At 34.1% G+C, this 24,182-nt stretch overlaps 2 protein-coding genes across 16 annotated transcripts in view; both read left to right on the forward strand.

The window, feature by feature from the left end:
• Positions 1-13,512, forward strand: part of LOC102610094 (callose synthase 7-like) — a 33,610-nt gene extending 20,098 nt beyond the window's left edge. For 7 of the 15 annotated variants that reach the window (XM_052439634.1, XM_052439643.1, XM_052439644.1 and 4 more), the window contains 30 exons: positions 550-672; positions 755-872; positions 1,126-1,460; positions 1,582-1,634; positions 1,776-1,836; positions 3,010-3,091; positions 3,175-3,224; positions 3,344-3,430; positions 3,626-3,730; positions 4,655-4,749; positions 4,841-4,922; positions 5,008-5,171; positions 5,282-5,405; positions 5,535-5,638; positions 5,754-5,859; positions 5,952-6,103; positions 6,558-6,667; positions 6,735-6,875; positions 6,964-7,032; positions 7,160-7,334; positions 7,421-7,532; positions 8,861-8,983; positions 9,066-9,184; positions 9,321-9,404; positions 10,682-10,794; positions 10,864-11,093; positions 11,312-12,109; positions 12,212-12,262; positions 12,382-12,567; positions 12,996-13,512. In XM_052439634.1, coding sequence (XP_052295594.1) covers positions 550-672; positions 755-872; positions 1,126-1,460; positions 1,582-1,634; positions 1,776-1,836; positions 3,010-3,091; positions 3,175-3,224; positions 3,344-3,430; positions 3,626-3,730; positions 4,655-4,749; positions 4,841-4,922; positions 5,008-5,171; positions 5,282-5,405; positions 5,535-5,638; positions 5,754-5,859; positions 5,952-6,103; positions 6,558-6,667; positions 6,735-6,875; positions 6,964-7,032; positions 7,160-7,334; positions 7,421-7,532; positions 8,861-8,983; positions 9,066-9,184; positions 9,321-9,404; positions 10,682-10,794; positions 10,864-11,093; positions 11,312-12,109; positions 12,212-12,262; positions 12,382-12,567; positions 12,996-13,220 — 4,377 coding nt within the window. In that variant the 3' untranslated portion in view covers positions 13,221-13,512. The remainder of the gene's footprint in view (positions 1-549; positions 673-754; positions 873-1,125; positions 1,461-1,581; positions 1,635-1,775; positions 1,837-3,009; positions 3,092-3,174; positions 3,225-3,343; positions 3,431-3,625; positions 3,731-4,654; positions 4,750-4,840; positions 4,923-5,007; positions 5,172-5,281; positions 5,406-5,534; positions 5,639-5,753; positions 5,860-5,951; positions 6,104-6,557; positions 6,668-6,734; positions 6,876-6,963; positions 7,033-7,159; positions 7,335-7,420; positions 7,533-8,860; positions 8,984-9,065; positions 9,185-9,320; positions 9,405-10,681; positions 10,795-10,863; positions 11,094-11,311; positions 12,110-12,211; positions 12,263-12,381; positions 12,568-12,995) is intronic. The other 8 variants (XM_052439638.1, XM_052439635.1, XM_052439636.1 and 5 more) reach the window with 8 other exon arrangements.
• A 7,409-nt stretch (positions 13,513-20,921) lies between these two features.
• On the forward strand, positions 20,922-23,956 carry LOC102624906 (uncharacterized). The gene is made up of 3 exons (XM_025101436.2): positions 20,922-21,063; positions 21,554-23,457; positions 23,556-23,956. Exons 1-3 carry the CDS (start codon positions 21,027-21,029, stop codon positions 23,760-23,762), a joined length of 2,148 nt encoding a protein of 715 aa, XP_024957204.2. The 5' UTR covers positions 20,922-21,026; the 3' UTR covers positions 23,763-23,956.
• The last annotated feature ends 226 nt before the right edge of the window (positions 23,957-24,182 follow it).

Genomic DNA, 24,182 nt, shown 5'->3' on the forward strand with positions numbered 1-24,182 from the left:
GTAAATAATTTTGTGATTAAAAGAGTATTTCAACCTGCATTACGTGTCTTCCTTTCACAATTGAATTATTTTAAATTGTAACAGAAAAGGATGAGAATAAGGAAGTCACCATCAAGAAAAAAGATTACAATTATTGGAAGATCATGTTGATTGTGTTTATACTGAAATTAATCGTTAAATGTTGCAATATTATTCTTAAATGACATAAATTCTATTGCACACTTGGTTTTAATTTGTTGCAAAACTGAAAAGTGATAGTGTGTTGAAGTTTTAGCCGCTGGATTTTGCTCACGCTAATTTAGACGGGGAGAAAAGTACTTGTAACGGTGGTTAGGCAATTCATTTTTTGAAATTTGAACCATCATATTGAGCATAGTAGATATATAGAATCAAAATGATAGCAAACTAATGTTTTCTGCTTTTCTTTCTCTTAATTGGTTTGACATATTTGTCACCTAGATTATTGCAATGAATTCCCTGTACTGGTATTATGTTTCTTTATTTATTATTTAGTTTTTTAGTATTTAAGGTTCATATGTTTGCTTGCAGATGCCTAACAAAGTACCTGCTTCAAAGAGCATGCCTAAGACTAATTTTGTTGAAGCTCGCACATTTTGGCACCTTTATAGAAGTTTTGACCGAATGTGGATATTCTTTATAATGGCTTTCCAGGTGGCATGGTTGTGTGTGAGTGTGATAATTATTTTACCTTTTTCGGAAAACTTAATTGTGTTTTTGAATTTATGGCTTTTAGGCTATGGTAATTGTTGCATGGACTCCTGATGGATCACCGGCTGCACTTTTTGATGAGGATGTGTTCAGAAGTGTACTGACCATTTTCATTACTCAAGCTTTTCTTAATTTGCTCCAAGGTATTGTTGATATACGATTAAAAGTTAGTATTTGTTTCTCCATCTCATTAATTAGTTCTTGTTGCCTGCTTGTAATCATACACAGAATGAAACTTAGCTATATGATGTCTCTGCTTTTTAGCAATTTTGAATCTTGATTATGTTGCAGTGCAACAGTTATAGCTCTGCCGATACATGCTGTTGCCAACAGCATGTTGTAGAATGATACAAACTTAGTCAAAGGTTTCTTACTTTCCTACTCATTTTCCTGCAGCTGCATTGGATATAGCCCTCAGCTTCAATGCTTGGAGGAGCTTGAAATTTACCCAAATACTAAGGTACCTTCTGAAATTTGCAGTTGCAGCTGTGTGGGCAGCGATTCTGCCAATTTGTTATGCCAGTTCTGTGCAGAATTCAACCCGACTAGTGAAATTCTTCAGCAACTTGACTGAAAGTTGGCAGAGCCAGGGATCTTTGTATAATTATGCTGTTGCAATTTATTTGATGCCCAATATATTGGCTGCTCTTCTATTTTTCCTTCCACAATTCGAGAGAATTATGGAGCGTTCAAGCTCACACATCGTCACACTTTTTATGTGGTGGGCTCAGGTAAGAATATCTAGAATGGTTATCTTTCACTGATTTTGTTCTTATTTCTCTTTCTTGCCTTTTGAATTTCATTTCTGTAAATTGAATAAGTGTTCTTTTTGTATATTTTATTATGTTGCAGCCAAAACTGTATGTAGGAAGAGGCTTGCATGAGGGCATGTCCCAACTTCTGAAGTAAGATAAGAAGATGCTTTTGGTTTCCATTTCCTTTTCCCTTTATCTATATTGGGGTTTGGGACTTGGGTGGATTTAAAGTCTTGTGTCATGATGTGGATGTGCCTCTTCTCCATTAACAGATTAAATTTCATGTTCCAGGTATACATTGTTTTGGATCCTGTTGCTCATCTGCAAGCTAGCATTTAGCTATTATGTGGAGGTGATTTGTTCTTATCTATGTTAAAGCAATTAGTACCTCTATGGTTCAAATTTATGCTGAAGTTAGTGCAAGCAAATTGGGTAGATGCTTAAAATAAAGTGAAGATGCATTCATGAAGTTATTGACGCATATAAATACTTTTGTCTGCATGTGTCTATGAGCTTATGTATCTAAAATTCATTTAAATTAGTATTTATACATATTCTTGCCATTTGTCTCAAGAAAATTCCCATTGAACATTTAGGACTCTCTTAACCTCCGTTGATAAGTAATATCTATATGATATTGAAATTCATGTGGCATGGTCCTCTACCAGTGTTTTATAACGTATGGTGTCATCTTAAATCTAGCTTTTCGTCTCAACCATCACTTTCCCCTTGACCATGAAAGGAGTCCAACCTGAATTTATTTTAGTTGTTCTGATACTTTTTAGTTTATGGATAAAGTCTCATGTTTATGTGGATATATATTGTATCGTCAGACCCTGTATTTACAAGTCAAATGAGGTAGGGAGAGGGAACTTTGTCTGTTTGCAGAGTCTTTGAGGGCCCTACTGCAACCTCACCTTTTATTTTCTCCTTCACAGGTCAATTTGCTTGCCATCTTCATCTAGATACATTGGCAAAAGCAACCATATACCGTTGTGCTGTTTTTTTTTTTTTTTTTCAATCAGTTTGCGTTGGCTCCAAATCATAGTGTCTTGTTGAAATACTTTATGTGCATGCCACATTTGGGTCTATTTCTCTATACTTGGAGCATGATATTGAACACTTGTCACTAATTTCTATCTTTTGTTGATAAATCGACCTGAGAAACAAGGATCTGGTCTGTAGTATTTCCTTCCACCCAGAACTTTATAAAAGAATTGGAGTTTGTTAAATGATTTAATCTTTAGCCAGTCAAGGTGTCAAAGAACGGAATATATGCTATATGAGTTTGTCTATCTATATAAAGAATTAAATACAAACTGTTACAGTTCCTTTATTTCCTATCAAACAACTATATGCTGTTATGCTCAATTTATGATGCAGCTATATCTTTTGATTGGGATGAACACCTGAACTGATTCTGTGGTGCATAAATCATTAATACTACACTCTTGTTTTCCAATTTATGAATACCATCTCAAATCAATATTGATCTAAAGCAATAATATACATATTTTCTCCATAGATACTGCCACTAATTGGACCTTCAAAGTCGATTATGAAGTTGCATGTTGATAACTATGAGTGGCATGAATTCTTTCCGAATGGTAATTTTTCTCCTTTTATTTTTGGTTAAACTGTTCTAATTTACCTTTGTGGCTGAAGAATGTTGTATCTGAAATTGCTGTAGTAACCCATAATATTGGAGTTGTTATAGCAATATGGGCTCCAATTGTCCTGGTAAGTAGACTGTAAACGAATATTTGGGAGCAGCAAATTTTATGCTTTCTTACTGTGTTTCATATATTACAGTTTTAACTTCAAAGTTTTTCATTTTGACCTGTTTTATCGACCTGTAGGTTTATATTATGGATACCCAAATATGGTATTCCATATTTTCTACACTTTTTGGTGGGATTCATGGGGCGCTAAGCCATTTGGGTGAGGTTAGTGGCCAGTTTTTCTCATTCTATGGGGAAACATGTTAATAAGTTTACTAATTGTTTGGTGCGTTATATTGATTTCAGAATCCTATATTTGATTTATATGGAAGATGTAGTAACAATTATATCAGTCAGATTATCATGATTTCTTTTTTTTTTCTCTTGTAATTGTTGTATGAACCCATTTTCATTCCTTAGATACGGATAATTGGGATGTTGCGTTCTAGATTTCAGTCTGTGCCAACAGCTTTTTGTCGGCGTCTTGTGCCATCATCAGATGCGGATACAAAGGGAAGATACATGGTGCTGCTAATTCTAATTAACATATTAATATTTGCATTATTCCTCTCCATTGTCTGAAACTTCAAATAATATCCGTATACAGCTAGCTACCTTTTCTTCCAAGCGGAAATGCTAGCAATATTTCCCCTCTAGGCCGCAATTTGCATGCAGAATAGAGTAAACCACATAGGATAGGATAAGGTTAATATTCCAATTCTGTGTTTTGTGCTGGTGGAAATAATACTGGACATAACTTCTAATTACGGGGGGAAAAAAAGTACGAAAAAAATGATCAGAGGAATAACAAGGAAAATGGGAAAATGAAAATCTAGATGGCAGAGGGAAAGAAAATATGAATTTTATTGTCTGATGACCTTTAGTCGTTGCAGAAAGCAACTGATGGTTGCTCGAACCTCTATTGCTGACAAATGGAAGTCATTGGAATCCACATGTCCATTCCTTTGTTCTTTATCCCATAGGTTTTAGAAATCCCACCAACTGATCCCATTATAGTGGTATATGTCTCCAGTTAGATGCCCTATGATATCTTTCGCATGATGCTTCCAAAGAGGATGGCACTATTTACGATCGTATCCCACCCTTCGTATTGCATGTGATGTCGGACAAATAAAGAAAAGAAAGAGAGAAAAAAAAGGGATGAGAAATCAGAATTGAGAGGTAGTAGGTGCATTATGCTTTATTCTTCAGTGTCTGTATCAACACTAGTTACACAAGCTTGTTTTTAGGCAGTGGCATGAATGAGAAAAAGATAAAACCCTAAGATAAGTCTGATCCTAGAAAATAATGGAAATCCCACGAGTGCGTATCTCTAACAGAACCTCCATCAATCTGACTTTCAGTAGTATTAATCAAACTGTGCACATACCACCTTAGAGCCTTTCATATTTCGTGTCTTTGGCTAAAGTAAATTATTAACTATGGCAGGATAAGGCAATGGAAAGAAGGAATTTTGCAAGTTTTGCTCATGTGTGGAATGAATTCATAGAATCTATGCGGGCAGAGGATCTGATCAGCAATGAGTTAGGACTGCATCCTTGATTAAAAAGCTGTCTTACATCATAGACATCTTTTGTAAGTTTTTAATATTTACTTTGATTTATCATTGTTTAGGGACAGAGACTTGTTGCTGGTGCCATATTCTTCAAACGATGTCTCTGTCATCCAGTGGCCACCTTTTCTGCTCGCTGGCAAGGTAAATTTTTTGGGTGGTTTCTCATGTTAATTTTATGCTATGCTCAATTTCTAACTTTTATTTTATTGTGTTGGATGTATGACAGATTCCTATTGCATTAGACATGGCAAAGGATTTTAAAGAGAAAGAGGACACTGATTTATTTAAGAAGATAAAGAAGGATGATTATATGCGTTCAGCAGTAGTTGAATGTTATGAGACACTCCGGGAAATAATTTATGGTCTTCTGGAAGATGAAACTGATCGGAAGTAAGAGTAAATTTCCAATATTATTTCCAATATTTTCACAGATAAAAGGAAGAAAGTCTCCTGATATTAGAAATCTCATAGTTGGTTTCCTTTTTTCTATAATGAAACAGTATTGTGAGGAAGATTTGTTATGATGTTGACATTTTCATCCAGCAACACAAGTTTTTGAATGAATTTCGCATGAACAGGATACCTTCACTGGGTGAGAAGTTGGAGAAGTTTCTAAAACTCTTGGTAATATTTTTCCTTTATGTTATCTTTTTTCACTTTTTTATTTCTCCTCTTAGTGTGCACTTTCGCGATGAGTTTGTAGATTTAATTTCAGTTCTGAGTACTCAATTTGGTTGGTTGGATGGCTGACAGCTATCCGAATATGATGCTGTAGACGTGTACAAGTCTCAGATAATTAATGTCCTCCAAGATATTATGGAAATCATCCTTCAGGACATTATGGTTAACGGCTTTAAGTAAGTGCTGATGAATTCAAACTTTGGATGTAAGGCCTATTTGTATTTTGTACTTTTACAATTGATGAACCTTGATGAGTTGTATATGATATGCGTTTCTGCTTCTTCCCTGTAGAATCCTTGAAAGGTATCGTGTGCAAATTCAATCTAATTACAAGAAAGAGCAGAGATTTGAAAGGCTAAATATCGCCCTTACACAGAATAAATCTTGGAGGGAAAAGGTGCTCTTGGTTGTCATTTATTTGTTTCAGTTATCACTTGAAAATTTTATGTTGGGTTCTTGTATTCTTATTCCATTCTACATTTTGTATAGGTGGTTAGGCTCCATTTGCTTTTTACTGTCAAAGAATCTGCCATAAACGTGCCAACGAATTTGGATGCCCGCCGTCGCATCACTTTCTTTACAAATTCCTTATTTATGAATATACCAAGTGCTCCAAAAGTTCGTGACATGATCTCTTTTAGGTCAGTCATTGTTGAACAGCTATATGATCTCTTTTAGGTCAGTCATTGTTGAACAGCTATATGATCTCCTTTAGGTCAGTCATTGTTGAACACTTATTTACTGAAATATTGAAGCTTACCTCACTGGAAAGGAATCTATGTTTATGGTGCTGTTACTGAACAATCTGTTTGAGAACCATCAGTGCTGCAGTTAGATTGGCTGCAAAGGGTTGATTGTTCTCATGTTTCACATGATGCATTAGAAATTTCCTTTCCCCTTTTGGTCACTTAGATATTGTCCATATCTCTTATGAATGAGTTGCCTCTTTCTCTTTCAATTATCATCAAGGGGTCAGAAAATAGGCGGATGTTTATGTTCTCTCTCTCTCTCTCTCTTCTTTATTTATTTATTTATTTTTTAGGAACTGGTGCGTGTTCTTTTTTGACATAATTTGTTTTTTGATCCATGACATAGTGTTTTGACGCCATATTATAGAGAAGATGTTCTCTACTCTGTTGACGAACTTTATAAGGAAAATGAGGATGGCATATCAACTTTGTTTTACCTACAGAAAATATATCCTGGTGAGTTTTAGGTCCACTGCTGCATATGCATTGTTGTTGTTTTGATTGGTAAGATCTTAGTGAACAGCTAGGTTTGTCTGCAAATTAGATGAATGGATGAATTTCCAAAAGCGCATAAATGACCCAAAACTTAATTATTCTGATGATGATAAGAAGGAGGCTACTCGTCATTGGGTATCTTACAGAGGGCAGACACTTTCTAGAACAGGTCCATACGAAAACAATTTTGCAATTCATTTTGTAGTGCACTGACTTAAATAGCTATTTCATTAAATATATCTATATATTTCTGCCAGTGAGAGGGATGATGTACTACAAGCATGCTCTTGAACTGCAATGCTTTCTGGAATCTGCAGGAGACTATGGTTTGTGCTTTCTGCCACAGATTAAATTACAATTCCGAATTACCATCTTTGGTAGTTCCGTTTCAGTATGGTTCAAAGTCAATACCATGGCATGTCAAAATAAATTATTAAGAAACTATGCATGCAGCAAGTTTTGGTGGCTATCAGACCATGGAATCCAGTCAGGGAAATGAAAGGGTGCAAGCTCTGGGCGATATGAAGTTTACTTATGTTGTTTCCTGTCAGCTCCTTGGTGCTCTGAAAACATCTAAGGATCCGAGAGATCGAAGACGTTACAATGACATTCTAAATCTCATGATAATGTAAGTTCAATTTGCTTTCTGATGCACTATCTCCTTTTTATTTAAGCTTTGAATTGGAATCTTTGAGTTATGTAAACACTGTACAGGTATCCATCCCTGCGTGTTGCTTACATAGATGAAAGGGAGGAATTTGTGAATGGAAGATCTCATATATTTTATTACTCCGTGCTTTTGAAGGGAGGCAATAGTTACAATACGGTATGAACTGTAATTGCTTGTTTGATGTAGAATTCACATGCATGAAGACTTATTTTGTAAGCTCCTAATGTTGTATGGATACTTACAGTGATTACTTGTTAGTTCAACTTGTAAGATCTGTTGGGAATGGTGCAAGACATTTGGAGTCTGAAACCTGTTCTCATCACAGGGAGGAGGGATTTGGATTACCTTTGTATAATATTTAGTATAAACTAGGAACTTTCTTTATTAAAAGAGGAAAAGATGGATTCTTTCAGTTAGATTTTTAATCTTATAACTTCAATCGCTGGCATTGTTCATTTACTTATAAGAAACTTAATTTTTCAAAATCATTTAGTTAAGTATTCACTAGTTATGAGGTATAAAATCATTTTCCTGATTCTCATGCATGGTTTGACACTAGGAAAAAAATTGAGTTGGTAACTTTCTTCTGCTAAGATCGTTGTTAGTTTCGTTTATAGGTGCCTCTCTCATGTCTTATGTATGACCTATGTTGTTGGATGAGTTACATTAGTTTTGGGGTTTATGACCATTAATAATATGGCCTCGTATTCAGTTTGAGTCAGACTTGAAGGATTAAAGACAATGTTTTCCCCATCAATTTCCTCTTTTTACGTCCCCTTTCTTTTCTCTCTATTGGTTCTATGCCAATTATTCTTCTCTTACATTCCCACTAGAATTACTCCATTTCCAACCAGGATACAGCACTTTTTAACTTCATTATATGAAATGCAATTGTTCCATTGTAAAATGTTAAGTGTACCAAAATGTTGGGTTGCTAGATTCTCCTTCCTTCATTTGGATATAGAAAAAATGAAAAACTCAGGCGGGAAGGTTAAATTGAGTGGAGTATGCAGAATGCAAATGCAGTTAGTGTTCCCATAGCCAAACCAAATTGTGAGTACGAGGCTTTTTTATCATGAAATTGAGTTTTAGTGTAAAGTTGAGTTAAGTCTACTTTGCTAACGACATTTGCTTTGAATTTCCACCTACTCTAGTGATATTCATGCATGCACTGTCTCCAAGGGGACGACCCAGTTGATTTGACCCCTTGCTTCCAAAGCTAGAGGTCAAGGGATCGAAACCGCCTCGTATTCCAACCTTGGAGGGGAGGATCGAGTGGAGTGCATGGTAACTAAAAATACACAAACACATTGAAAGACTATGTCCTTCGGCCTGACTATTGGTCAAGATCATGGGCATTTTTATGTTATTCGGATAAAGAACTTCAAAGACAACCAATGACAATGCTTGTTTGCGAATTGTTCTTTCCCATCCCTTGTTAGAAATTCCTTATAATATTCCTGGATTATTGCCTGTATTGTTAGGAAATATATCGGATCAAGCTTCCAGGACCTCCAACAGATATCGGTGAAGGAAAACCTGAAAATCAAAATCATGCCATTATCTTTACTCGTGGAGAAGCCTTGCAGACCATAGACATGAATCAGGTAACTTCAGTTCTCCTGCTTTCTTTTAAGATCTAGTAAAAAGTAGTTCAATGTGGCTTCTTGTGCTTTTCTCTTTCTCAAGGACAATTACTTTGAGGAGGCTTTCAAAATGAGAAATGTATTGGAGGAATTCCTGAAGTCTCCTTCTGGACAACGAGAACCTACAATATTGGGTCTAAGGGAGCATATTTTTACTGGAAGGTCAGCCTAACACACACCCATTTTATCTTGATGATTGTTATCACTTGGTTCAGAAACCTTTGTGGGAAGAAAGCGTTGTTTACACAATCAGCAAGTGTATTTATATATGCTACTTTCTCCCTTCTATATTATACAGTGTATCATCACTTGCATCGTTCATGTCCAACCAAGAGACTAGCTTTGTCACTATTTCCCAACGAATTTTAGCAAATCCTTTGAGGTAAGCCTTAATTTATTTAAATCACTGCTTAATTTTTCTCACAATTTAAATCACTGCTTAATTTTTCGCACATTGTAATCATTATATCGGACTTCATCCTTATGGAAATGGGACTATGTTTAATGTGCAAACATTTTTCACTTTTACCCCAGTATGGCCACAAAGGTGGGTGGTAGGTTTGAATCAACATTTACAGATATGAAGTGTATATATGTAGTTTTTGAGAAAAGATAGAGGGTGGGCAGAGCCCAAATCAATTTTTCCACTCCTAAGGATTCAAACTCAGGTGACCAGCCATAGCTGCTTGAAAACCACCTGGGCAGGTTGCTGGGGGGCCGATAAAAATCATATTTGAGTAATGTGCCAAAATTTAGAGCTTGTAAGTGTATCTGATAGTTGTGCCAGCACATGTTTGTGTTTGTCCCTGCAGGTACTATTATCACTGTCATCCATTCTACTGTTAAACACAAATGTATCTACATTGTGCAGGTTACACAGTTGTTTATCTTAGCCACTTATCTTCTAACCACACTCTGGTCTCCTGATGCCTAACTGCATGCCTTTAAACACTTTAGCCTACCTATCCCTATGTAGCAGAAAAAGTTTCCATCCTAGTTATTTTCCAGGTGCACATGAATTCTATGACCTTGCCTGCTTCCCACATCATTAGTTCCAAACACGAGTAGCACTGCAAAATGTGCAGCCAAATCAAAATTAACACTCAAAACACTACAACCATTGCTAACACGAGTAGTAAAAGACCCGTTGGATTCAACGAAGAGATCGGGGGTTCAAAGCCCATTGGGGCCACCTATCTGGGGTATTTATTTCATTGTTTTTCTCTATACCCCAAAATCCCTCGACCTTTCTGTGTTCACGGAGTCCTAAACTGGGAATACTGCCAGACCCTACAACCTTGATAGCTTTGTTAATGGTGTCAACCTGCATTGGATAGAAACAATATCCTGAAATTAAGTTCTCCTCATACATCTAAGGGGAAAAAGGAAATACTCGTAGGCTATAAACATCCCAGGTAGCTGACCCCAAGGGGTTTTGAACTGCCAACTAATTGATTGAATCCAAACATACTACTCAATCCAACCTCTTGAGGATTCTCTTACACAAATAAGCTAAATAGCAACTTTAGATCAGTTAAAAGTTTATAGATGTTTGGCAAAAAACCTAAGTGGTGGGAGGAATACTTTTCTAGTGAGAAAACTTATTTCTTTCTTTCTACCATTGGAGCTTCTGTTAAATGTTTCATATTAACTTTTCAGAGTACGTTTTCATTATGGTCATTCCGATATATTTGACCGAATCTTCCACATAACAAGGGGTGGCATTAGCAAGGCTTCAAAGACAATTAACTTAAGCGAGGATGTATTTGCAGGTAATAATTAGCTCAGAATATATCAACTTAGAAATCTATTCTGATGGCTAATTGTGTTGAAATCTTCAGGCATGAATTCAACTCTCCGTGGAGGATATATAACACATCATGAATATATTCAAGTAGGCAAGGGGCGTGATGTGGGAATGAATCAAATATCATTATTTGAGGCAAAGGTTGCAAATGGAAATGGAGAGCAGACACTTAGTCGTGATGTTTACCGGCTCGGCCACCGGCTTGACTTCTTCAGAATGCTTTCATTCTACTTTACAACGGTTGGATTCTATCTTAGTAGCATGGTATGTTAATCAAACTAGTCTTGTTGTTAAATGTTTCTTAGGAGCTCCCAATATATTTATAGTTCACGTCTTCGTGATACCTATTACTTGAGTTTCTGCACCAACCGTTGTTGTACAATGATAGTCTTCTGAAACAATCAATTTATCGATCATATAAAATTTATGACCCAATTTAATTCAGTATGTGTTGTCACTAATCCAAGGCTGTCTTCTTTCAGGTTACTGTGCTAACTGTTTATATGTTCTTGTATGGACGTTTTTACCTGGTTATGAGTGGATTAGAAAGAGAGACTCTCGAGAATCTGTCCATACATCAGAGCAAGGCCCTCGAACAGGCATTGGTTACACAGTCCGTCTTTCAGCTTGGGTTATTAATGGTTCTTCCAATGGTAATGGAAATCGGCCTCGAAAAAGGGTTCCGCAGTGCTCTGGGTGATTTTATCATCATGCAGCTGCAGCTGGCTTCTGTATTCTTCACATTCCAGCTTGGAACAAAAGTACACTATTTTGGCAGGACAATCTTGCATGGAGGTTCTAAATATCGAGCCACTGGCCGTGGATTTGTTGTATTTCATGCAAAGTTTTCTGAGAACTACAGGCTGTACTCCCGGAGTCACTTTGTGAAAGGACTGGAGCTGGTTATACTATTGGTCTTGTATCAAATATATGGGCATTCATATCGCAGTTCAAATATTTACTTGTTTATCACAAGCTCTTTGTGGTTCCTGGTTGGCTCCTGGTTGTTTGGTCCTTTTGTGTTCAATCCATCTGGTTTTGACTGGCAGAAAACAGTAGATGATTGGACAGATTGGAAGAGGTGGATGGGAGATCGCGGTGGTATCGGCATGCATCCCGATAGAAGTTGGGAATCATGGGTGGATGGAGAACAAGAACACCTCAAATTCTCAAATATAAGGGGAAGAATTCTTGAGATTATCCTTGTTCTTCGCTTCTTCATTTACCAGTATGGAATTGTCTACCACCTTGATATAGCTCATCGCAGCAAGAATATTCTGGTATACTTACTGTCCATAATGATTTTTGCCTATTGGTCTACAAATTCTTTTGGTGTATGGCATCTATTTGCTTTATTTACCATATCCTTCACATTTTTGTAGGTGTATGGACTCTCTTGGCTAGTTCTAGTAACCACTCTTCTAGTTCTGAAGGTATGGAACCGAAACCCACATGTACTGAGGGAATGAACCTTTTCCCAACATACGGCTGAGGAGCTATGCATATTAATTTGTAATGCACTTGCCTTTTTTGTTTCTTCTGTTGCTGTTAGATGGTATCAATGGGCAGACGAAGATTTGGTACCGACTTTGAGCTCATGTTCAGGATTCTCAAAGCACTCCTATTCCTTGGCTTCATGTCAGTCATGACCGACTTGTTTGTAATATGCGGTCTCACCATATCAGATTTATTTGCCACTGTGCTTGCTTTTCTGCCTACTGGATGGGCCCTTCTACTGGTGAGTTTGAACTTCAACTACTTTTTGTAGTACATGGTATAAGCCAAATCTATAATCTGAGTTACTCTTTCAACTTATTCAAGCCCCCTGCTCCTCCCTCCTTTTCAGTATGTTGGTAATTGATCAGCATATTGCAATCCTATGTGCATGCAATTAAACCTACTCATGCTCATCCAGAATTACTTCATTGTACTTGCTGAAATGTTTTTTTTTTTTTGGCCTCCCGTTTGCTATCTTTATTCACCATGTGTGAAAAAAAAATCACTTTCACAATCCTTAAATCTTTATTCTTTTCGAGAAAAACTACATGATTGTTATTTTTCATCACACGCGCTATCCAATTAAAGACATCAATTTAGGATGGGAGTACATATAAATGAACTACAGTGCTTGCTAAATCATGTATCATTTTATTTTGTTCTTTCAAGATTGGGCAAGTTTGCAGGCCATTGTTCGAGGCAATAGGATTCTGGGATCCAATAAAGGAGCTTGCCAAAGCATATGAGTACATAATTGGATTTCTACTCTTTGCGGCTATAGCCATTTTATCATGGTTCCCATTCGTATCTGAGTTCCAAACACGCCTGCTCTTCAATCAAGCATTCAGCAGAGGTCTCCAGATTTCTATGATTCTCTCTGGTAGAAAAGATTAGACTGAGACAGCAAAAAGTTGAAGTTAGTAGCATCACTCATCTTCATTTTTTTTTTTTAATTACCCTTACTGAAACCTATATTGTTTTGTAGTCATCATGTTGGAGTAAATAACTTTAGAAAATTCAACTTTGCTGATTTTCTTTTATATGTTTTTGAAGAAAATTAGAAGCTGCTTTTCTGTCACCACTGATTCTTAAATTGTACCTATTAGTATTGATTATTGATTCGTTCATGACTAGCGTGGTTATAATTGATAGTGAGAGTATAAAAAAGAATTATTCTTCATCGTCATTTCTTACATCGATTTATTATTTATGGCATTACAATTCCCCAAATCGCCAAATTTGCAACTGTTGAGCCGTATTTTATAGCCATTTGCTTCACGTCCCATTGGGATCTTTTCCTTATTTTATCCTACCTAAATTCTCTAATTTTACTTTTATCCTCAAATAAAATATGAGTAATGATATAACTTTAAATTTTTGTACAAACTTATCTTATATAAACTAATGTGGCATAAATTTATTAGTTAAATTAAATATCTCTTAGTCCACATGATTTATTTCTAGTATTTTATATTTTTATTCAACCAATTAATTAATGTCACATTAGTTTGTACAAGAATTTGTGGTTGTATCATCACTCATAAAATATTATTATATTATTATTATTCTTTTTTATTATTGTTAATAATAATAATAATAATAATAATTTTTTAAAAATAATAATATTATTATTAGTTGTTGAAATTATAATTATTATTTTGCATTATTATTATTATTATAAAATTTTAACAATAATAATTACTGTTAAAATTATAATTATAATGGTTATTTTCATCATCATTATTATTATTTTGAATAATAATATCAAAATTATTATAATAAATAATGACAATAATTAATTAAGGTCATTTTAGTAACTTGTAAACATTCACTTCGATTTTCAGTCGTAGCATACATATTGATGGCATTACAAATCATTCTAATTTAGATTCATATAGTTAAAGTAAATAATTTATTATGATTCTCATTTCCCATATCAATTTCAGTCTATTTCGATTTTAGTCCATTCTTATTACCATTTAGTAAAGACATTATTAATCTCTTTTAATTGTCTAAATTTAGATTAATTTTGTTTTTTTCCCTGAAATTTGAATAGACTTGAATTTATTTGAATTCTGAATATAGTTGAATGTCTGAATCTGAATGATATGTTTGTTTTTTTGTCTAAATTGCTAAAAATATATATTATGTTGTTTTTTTAACTTAAAAATCTAAAAACTAATATTTTTACATTTACGACCTTACAAATTATAAATATTAAACAAACAATAAACATCTCAAATAATATAAATAAGATAATATATTATCATAACATAAATTATATTCAATGGAATACAACTCATCAAATTTTATATTATATATGTTAATCAATTTTATTATAGTTTAGGATGTTTTATGTGAAAAATATTCATAAAAAATTATGAAGATAAATAATACTAATTTGAAGAAAATAAAAAGATAAAAATAATAATAGTGTGTCGCTATATATTATCACAAGTTATATGAAGATGGGTAATAATGTTAAGAATTAAATTTTGTTTAAGGATGAAAATTAATTAATTAAATATAGATGTTTTGGAGAATATCTTTTAATGATATCATTCAAACTTTTTAGATTAAGGAAAAAATTAAAAAAATTAGCTTAATAACTTAATGACTTAATGGTTGAAAATTTTCATTAAGTTAAAAAAAACAGACTTAATGATTTAACTTATTAAAATTAAGTCAATTAAGTCATTAAATTAAAAAAAAAAAAACAAACAAACAAACGGCCCCTTAGTGAAAAAGTTGACTTAATTGTAAATAAAGTGAAAAAAAAATTGGGTTGATTGTCAACGGTAAAATGTAAAATTTAATCTTAACCATTTATTTCTATAGAAAAGGATCTTTGTTTCTGAAAAAAAATAGTCAAAGTTTAAAGAGCTTTAAAATTAAGTAAATTACAAAATAGATGATTCACTTGGCGTAAAGAAAATCATGTGCTACAGTTAAAAGGTTAGTTAGAAAAATAAAATGGTAACATCTTCAGTGCATGTACTTTAAAGTTTGTCATATAGTTTTTAAAAACAGAATTAATAAAATTACATTACACCCAAACAAGATACAATGTAATACAATACAATAATAATTGTGAAAATACATTAAGTCTGTCTTCAATCCATCTGTTATAATCAACGGATCAAATCATTGTATTTTCACATTGAAGATTAAAAACTAGTGCAATGGTGATCCATTGCAAAGCATATCTCCACCAACAAATGTTGTGCACAAATCTAGCTTGAGCCTAACTGGTATTTCCTTGGCTCTTTCCTGTCATCGTCCTTCAACTGATTTGATTCTTCCAATAGATATTGTGAGAGATTTTTTTTTTACGTGCGGTAGATTAAAGCATGAAATCATTCAAATTTGGAACTCAAACGTGAAAGACAGTCACATTATATAATACAAGAAAATGAGAGGATACAACCAAACTGATCTAAACAGAAACAACCACCACCATAGATCAAGAGATTTAGGTGGACACAAGGACCATCACAAATCAAGAAATCTAGGTGGAACAAAAGGCCAGAAATAAATAAATAAAAGAGTTTCCAGTAAAGGAAGGGGGCTTAAAAACTTTTGTTTCTTGATTGAGCTATCTACCTATACAGAAAACATAGATTAAAACGAATAATAATACTACATGTACTTCGTTTAAATATTTGGTTAGGATACTTACTGATCTGTCATTAATCATTTAATGCCATGTGTATAGTATTAATTGATTTTATTATTAATTATTAATCTATTACTGCTCAATTAATAACACATAAGATATCATATTAGAAAAATATGTCAACTAAGTATCCATCCAAAATAAGTAAACATGGCATTACTCTAAAACAAATCCCCCCCCCCCCCCCCCAATTGTGTATGTTATGTTCATGTTTGGCTGCCACGTGTCTTTAGTTCTTCCATTACATGTTCTCTTGTAATTCAGCAAACGTGCACTCCTTGGCCATGAATCAACATTGTCTACTTCACCATTTCAGATAAAGATTTCACAGGACTTGAATACAAAGTTCAATGAGTAAATGGAGATGAAATATAAAAAGCCAATAAAATGTTGATTTTCTTTATGAAAGACGCGGTACATCTTTTTCTCTTCTCAAGAACACACATAAACCAATCACTCAATGATAAATAATTAAATAGACAAAACAATACACTGTAATAATACAAATGGAGTAAGAAAAAACTGATTGACAGTTCTTTTCTGCCTGAATATGAAGCTCTTGAGTCACCTCTCATGTTCTTAAAGAATGCTGCAGTCCTCTGAGAACAACCTGTTTATGGAACCTCCTTGTCCGAAAGATCAATAGGAAGGCAATAAGACACACAACAAAAGCAACGAATTCCATGATCAGAAATGATAACATGAAGCAGTGAGTGCCATTGCGGGAATTACCTTCACCACTTGCTACCTTGTCATAAATATACCCAAAAATTCTTGCAGAGCATATATAAGATCCAACAGGACTAGCAATTGAGATGGTGTTAAAAATAGTTTCCATGTGCCCAACTCCAAATATCTCAGAAGTTATTGCAGACATTAACGACCAGTGTCAAACATAACAAAGACCCACTGTAAATTTATAACAATAGTTAAAAATCCATTAGTACACTATACTCTTTATATTTTGTCAATATAAGTAAGAAATTAAAATTTCATTATTAAAATAAATACATAAAATCTATTAATATAACAAAATATATATACTGTTGGAGGAAAAAATCATCATCACTAATATCAATTCCTTACTTCACTTTTCAATTAATATACAAGTACTATCAACAATATTAACAACTAGATTTTGTATAATTATTGTTAACAATTAATTAAACAAATAAAAACTCAACTTTAGTAAGTAATAATTAGGTTCAAGTCGTTGAAGTAAAACAAACAAAATCAATCAATTAAATAAAATATCAGTAATATTAAATTTGAAATTATAAAATTTTTAGTTATTAAAAAGCTTATTTTTTTGTGTGAATGTGTGTGTGCATTGTAATGAGATCGGTTAGGTTTAGGAATTAAGAACTTTAACTTACATATATTTATGATTAAATTTTTTATTGCAATTTTTATGATTAAAAATTGAAAAATTAAATAATTGAAATAAAGAATGCGGGTTGGCGGATACCCAGGTGATACCCACACAAGTACCCAACAAATTTTTTCTTAATACTAAATTTACCCACAACCTGCAGTGAGTTTCAATTTAAAATATCAAATATGCCCACAACCCCCAAAATTATCCATAGCGGACAGGTTTCTACAAGCGGGTTTAAGTAGGTTTGCAGGCTGGCTGGAAATTTTGTCATCCCTAGTTGTGGGATAATCTCCCTGTAAAAAATAAATTATTAAAGAAGAAGAAGTAAAGTATCATACTCATGTATAAACCATTAAAAATATTCTAGTTAACTAAGATGCTCGTTGTCTGCCGCATAACTTCTAGCCGTAGTTGATCCGACGAGCAAGTTTGGAATGTGCAATATATCATGTTTCTGGCTTAAAATAAATGGTCACTGTTCTTAGACGTCATTGACTCATTTTTTGTATATGGTTTATATAGCAATTATTTTCAGCTTCTAACGATTCTTAAGTTGGGAGTGGATGATAGTAAAAGTAAATCAATTATCAATCTTCCATCTATTGTTCTTTTAATTTAAAAAAAAAAAACTTAAAAATTTTGAATTTGTTCAGTGAACCATCCAAAGTTTACAAGTTGTATAAGCTTTGTACCTTTATTTCCGTTTATATTTTCAACGAAAACAATGGCAAAAAAAAATTAGTACTAGCTTATAATCGTCGTGTGGAAAAACTAAACTTTTAACAAATTTCTGTATATTAAATATAATTGCTCTTGTGATATCGTCAGAAATTAACATTTGTTAATGGTAAAGTGAGAAAAAATGATAATAATTGGTGGATCAGTAAGTAAATTAAAAAATAAATTAGATTTTTTTTTTAAATTAGAGGAAACAAAAAAAGGAACAAACACGTTTAGGAATGGCAAAAAGAAAAAGAAAAGCTTGCGTGGGCTAAGCCCAGATGTTTTCATCTTTTTTAAGGGGCTATTTTTAGAAACCTCTCCTAGGGTTTGATATAATTTCATTTAAATGGTGAGATTGAATGTATTCTCACTTATCTCTATTCTCATTAGTATACATATAGGTTGACCGTTAGTTGGCTTGCGAAATAACTAAAATATCCAAACCAATTTGGGGAGACAGAACATGTCTCCCGGACAATGAGTGCTTGTCTCCTTAAATTACTGAATGCTTGTTTCTGTAATTTCGAGCAATGAATGTCGTCTTCCAAGTGACAAGTGCCTGTCTCCCCAAATTACAGAATGTTTGTAGGGCTGGAAGGTGAAATCAAAAACCACTAAAATATAGTTTAGTTCTCTCAGCAATAGATTATAATAGTCTCCACCAAACACACCACCAATATTTTACTTGTTTAAAGAAATAATTAAATTTAAAACCATGAAGTTGTATGTCACCAAATCGACAACATAAATAAAAAATAACAAACATTTTAATTTGTGGCGAGAGAAAAAAAAATAGTATGAGTTAATTGAATTGGAAAATAATACTAAGTAGAATAGCACCATCATATAAATAACAGTCACATGTGCATTTCCGCAGCTTACAGTTGGTGACATCACGATTTGACTGAATTTCATCAGCCTAGACATTCAACAATCGCCAATATACATAAAAAGAACAAAAATAACAACTACATTAACAGTGTGGCATGATAGCTAAGTTATACTTTATACATGGTATTGTCCATTTCTGCTCCAGATTCTAGTGGAACAGCAAACGGTTCAACTGACCTTTCATCCCTATCATATGTCAGTAAGCACACGTTAATAAGTGAAAGCAAAGTAATAATTATAAATAATAATAATAATGACATTACTAAACAACAACAACAACAGTTACAATAATAAAGAAAAATAATGATAATAATAATATATTTTAATGTTTTTCATGTGACATGCATGTTGACAAAAAAAATAGAAACTGCGTTCATGTGACAAAAATTGTCGCACGTGAGAATCACTTGTTGCCCAAAAATACAGAATGTTTGTATGTGCGACAAGAGCATGCCGCCGCCCAAAACACAAAAATAGTATTTTTGGGTGATATGGGTTGTTGTCTGTGTGATAAATTTTGTTGCCTAAAAAAACAGAAACTGAATTCGAATGACATAAGTTCGTCACACGTGCGACAAGAGCTTGTCGCACGAGAGACAGGCCTTGTCGCCCAAAAACACAGGAACTGTGTTTGTGCGACAAGCGCACACAAACACTGCAAATTTATAAACAGATCAACTTTAGCAAACTTTGGCAAGAAAAATAAAATTACAATTAAGACTACTTTTATTTTACACACCCATTTGCATAAGAATAACAAATTATTGACTTTATATGACTTATTACACTATTTATGGTATAAATCACAAACATAAAATAATCAATAATTAATTTTTTCCAACTCATGGACACATATGGCTAAACTCATTCTCCTTTTAATCAATTTTTCTGCCACCAACCCATGAACAAGACAAATCAAACACAACTAACAACAACCACTTATAAAATCTCCAAAAATAAGAAGATCAAAGGTATTTTAAAATTTTAGACTTTGATAAAGTAACTAACCTCTTACAAACTTCAATACTAGTGGCATATTCCGGCCGCCGTCGATCGTCTCCGGTCGGTGGCCTTCTCTGACCACCTATTTTTTTTCTTCATGGGTTATATATGTTGTTGGTGTTTATTTTATTTTGTTCCAGCAAATGAGAGTAGGGGAGTGGAGTAAAAATTGTGAGAGAAAGAAATGGTGACGATCGACAATTGTGAGTGAAAATTGAGTGAAGTGGAGTGGAGTGAAAGTTGTGAGTGAAAATGATATTTATCTCCATTATTTTTTTGTGGTGGGGAAAGAGAAATTCACTCTTTTACACAATGGATATTATGTGTAATCAGATAATACAATTATTCAATAGATTTTAAACCATTTTGTATTGTTATTTGATTTTTTTAGAATTTCAGCTTATCTTTTACATTTTTGCCCTCAAATACTAACGTTATACATGTATAACGGCAGGGGAGGTAAGTGAGAATACAATCAATCTCGCCATCTAAGTGAAATTATATCAAATCTGAGGGGAGGTTTCTAAAAATAGTCCTCTTTTTTAAACACCCCAAGCTGGACTTGGGACTTTTTAGGTGAAACTGTGTTGAACCTTAAAACTCAATAAATATCTAAAAATATATTTTATTTTAATTAAAAATTTACCTTTAATATTTAACATATAATTAAATTTTTAATTCTTTTAGCACAACTTTTTAAATCTAATCTAATAAGAAAATTTTTTATATTATAAAATTTTAAAATATGATAAGAAATTTTGTTTTAAAATGTAATACGATAATTAAAAAATTACAGCCTGGGCCAACCCAATTACCCAACCCAAGACGGGTTGATGTGTTGGAAAAGAAATAATAATAATAATAAAAAGAATAACCTCCTTTACACGGCAATTAGTTCCGTTTGTTTCATCTTTTAATTTTATTGAAGGAAATGTCCTCTCTCTACACTTTCTAGCTCCTACTCTTTATCCTCTTATTTCCCTCCTCCACCCCCTTTTCTTAGCAATTCGTGTAATTGCTTACATTAAATATGTCTCAGCAAGCAGTGACGACTATGATTCTCCCAAGTATGCATCTACTTCTTAACTTGCAAATTCATTTATTTATTTTTTGTAAACCATGATTATATTCTGCTATAAACCTGGACTTTCATATGTTCTGAAATGCAGCTAAGAGGTGAACCAAAAGGAAAATAGTAGTACGTTGATACATTTCTTAGTCTAAGGATTTATTTGGAATTAATATATGTGTGGCTGATCTAGCGCATATGCGCATATTCCACAGCTTTGTTCATTGATTTTTGTTTGGTTGTTTAAAATCTTATTAGAATTTTGTTAAACATTACTGTTAAAATGATTTATAGTGACAACTTAAAAAAGTGTAACTGTAAGCTCACCGTGGTCTAGATGCCTCTTATATCTTTGATATCACCATAGAGTATTCAGATTATCAATGTACTTCACATCTCTTAAAATTAATGCATGTTTCAGCTTCCTTGTCTAAATTTTGGGCAATTAAGCTTCATTTCTGTTTCTAATGAGTGACAATAAATTAAAGTCATTAGCAGTTTGATGATGAGGAAAACAATGGAGGTAATTCCCCCAAGCTTTCGGAAACTGTGGAAGGAATGGGATCTGCGAGTGACGGTTCTCCTTAGCCTGACCCTCCAAATAGTACTCGTCGTTTTGGGTAACCGCAGAAAGTTTGATTCCAAGCTTTGGATCAGAATTGTTGTCTGGTCTGCATACTTGGCTGCAGACTCGGTGGCGACTTTTGCTCTTGGTATTCTTTCAGGCAACCTCACAGATTTGTTTGATGAACACGTCAAAACTCTCGATGCAAACACAGAATTAGAAGCATTCTGGGCTCCATTTCTGCTTGTACACCTGGGTGGTCCGGATACTATAACTGCTTATTCCTTGGAAGATAACGAACTCTGGTTGAGGCATCTGCTTGGACTAATTGTCCAGACAACAATTGCTTTCTATGTCTTTCTTATGGCTTGGACAGGTGGTTCCCATCTTTCGATTCTGTCCATTCCGATGTTTGTTGTTGCGTTTATCAAGTATGGAGAACGAACGTGGGTGCTCCGGTCAGCTGTCAACGAGAAACTCAGACAGTCCTTGTTCACAAGTACTTCTCATCGTCATGATTCTAGTTCCAGTTCCAGAGACATTGACTTGTTTCGTGATGAATACAAAGTTAAGAATGACGAGGGATATATTACAACGAGAAGAACAGTAATGGCTTCCGAGGTTCAGCTTCCAGTAGATTTCTCAGTCATTGTTGATTGCAGTAACTCCCTTCCTTACAAAGAAAAATTGCTGACTGTGTATGGATATCTGCAACTAACTAAGTGCCTTTTTTTGGACGCCGGACTCAGCTCTAGAGACAGAGACAGTAGCAAATCTGTCTTCAGATATCTTTCTTCAGAGGATGCTTTTGAAGTTGTTGAAATGGAGCTTGGACTGATATATGATTTGCTATACACCAAAGCACCGCTACTATATACTCTTTGGGGGCTGGCCCTTCGCCTGCTCACTTTCTTTGTCACCTGTTGTGTGCTGGTGCTCTTCACTTTTCTTCAGCAAAAACAACAGTATGAATCAAAAGTTGATCTTTCCATAACATTCTTGTTGTTAGTCTTTCCAATTATCCTAGAGATATATTCAGCAATGTTTATGCTGATCCCTTCGGATCAATTTCTCATTTGGTTAGTTAGGCGTAACAGTGTTTCCACATTGCATTATGCCCTTTCTTCTTTATTAAAAAGTCCTAGGTGGTCGCATAAAATGTGTCAGCTCAGTTTGCTAAGCTTCATTGTAGTCGAACCCAAACACCCGCCTTGCCACAGAATACTTAAGCTCTCAGGCATTGAGAAAAAGCTGGAAAAGCAATGGTGGGTAGATCATGAAGAAGTCCCTAAAGTCCTTAAAGAAGTGATCTTCCGGTTCTTCAAGGAGAAAGCTATGGAAACGAAGCCATGGGAAAGCAATAGCAAATCTTTGATTGTGCCTGGTGCCAAAAGAAATGTTGATGCTGGTGACAAACTGATTACTGAGGCTGCTCCAAACTTTGAAGATGACCTTGGGGAAAACATTCTCTTCTGGCACATTATTACAGAAGTTTTCTTCTGCTTAGATGAGCAAACCTTTGAAGCAGACATTGCTGTACATTGTAAGTCAATCAAACAAATTTCAAGATATATGTTCTATCTGTTAGTGGCGCATCCCTCCATGTTCTCAGTTGGAGTACTGGATATGAGTAGCTTTGAACATACAGTTCATCGTGTTAGGGATAAAATACAAGTAGAAGTTCCTGAAGATCATATTCATGATCGAAAGACGGTATGTAGAGATCTGGTTGACGAAGATTACTATACAAAATTTCACGGCTCAGACAGACTTTTATACAATGCAACGTGTGCAGCTGCCCATCTAATGAAGAAATACGGAGACCAGGTTGAAATTAATTTAAAACCATCCTACTAATTTATTTGTATTTTTGAAATAAACAACTAATGATTAATTGATGTTGTAATTATGATTGACGGGGACAGGGTCTAGCAGAGAAATGGAATGAATTGGGCTGCACTTGGTTGAAAATTCTGGCACTAGCAGCACGCAAGACTAAAGGAAACCAGCATGGTCAACAACTACGAGGTGGTGGTGAATTACTCACTCATGTTTGGCTTCTCATGGCTCATTTTGGTTTAACCGACCACTTCCAGATAGAACCACTAATAAATAGACTTCATGTTAAATAATTAATTAGGAAACCACAAGTTGCGTGTAGTGTATATATTTAACATTAATAAGCGTGTCCAACCCCCTTGAGGGGCTTGATTATTAGTTATATAATGATATTTATGAGACTTCTATTTCTCGTTCTGTTTTAGCCTAATTGTTACTAGGCTCCAATGTATCAAAAACAAAAAAAACATTAATATGAGTGTCCGTATTGTCACATGATAATGAATAAGAGTGTCATCTTATAATAATTTGGTTCTTCTAATTACTTTCGCAAAATAGTTTCCATCTGTTGTCTCAATATCACACAACACGTGTTCACATAAGACATATTTACTATAAAGGCCTGTGATTGAAACTTTTTGTGTAACTAAACTTCTAGCAAACATATATATAAGTGTTCAAATATGAAATTTAATGCTCATAAACCCCACAGT

This window comes from Citrus sinensis, chromosome 4 (genome assembly GCF_022201045.2).
Source record: "Citrus sinensis cultivar Valencia sweet orange chromosome 4, DVS_A1.0, whole genome shotgun sequence".
Classification (NCBI taxonomy): Eukaryota; Viridiplantae; Streptophyta; class Magnoliopsida; order Sapindales; family Rutaceae; genus Citrus; species Citrus sinensis.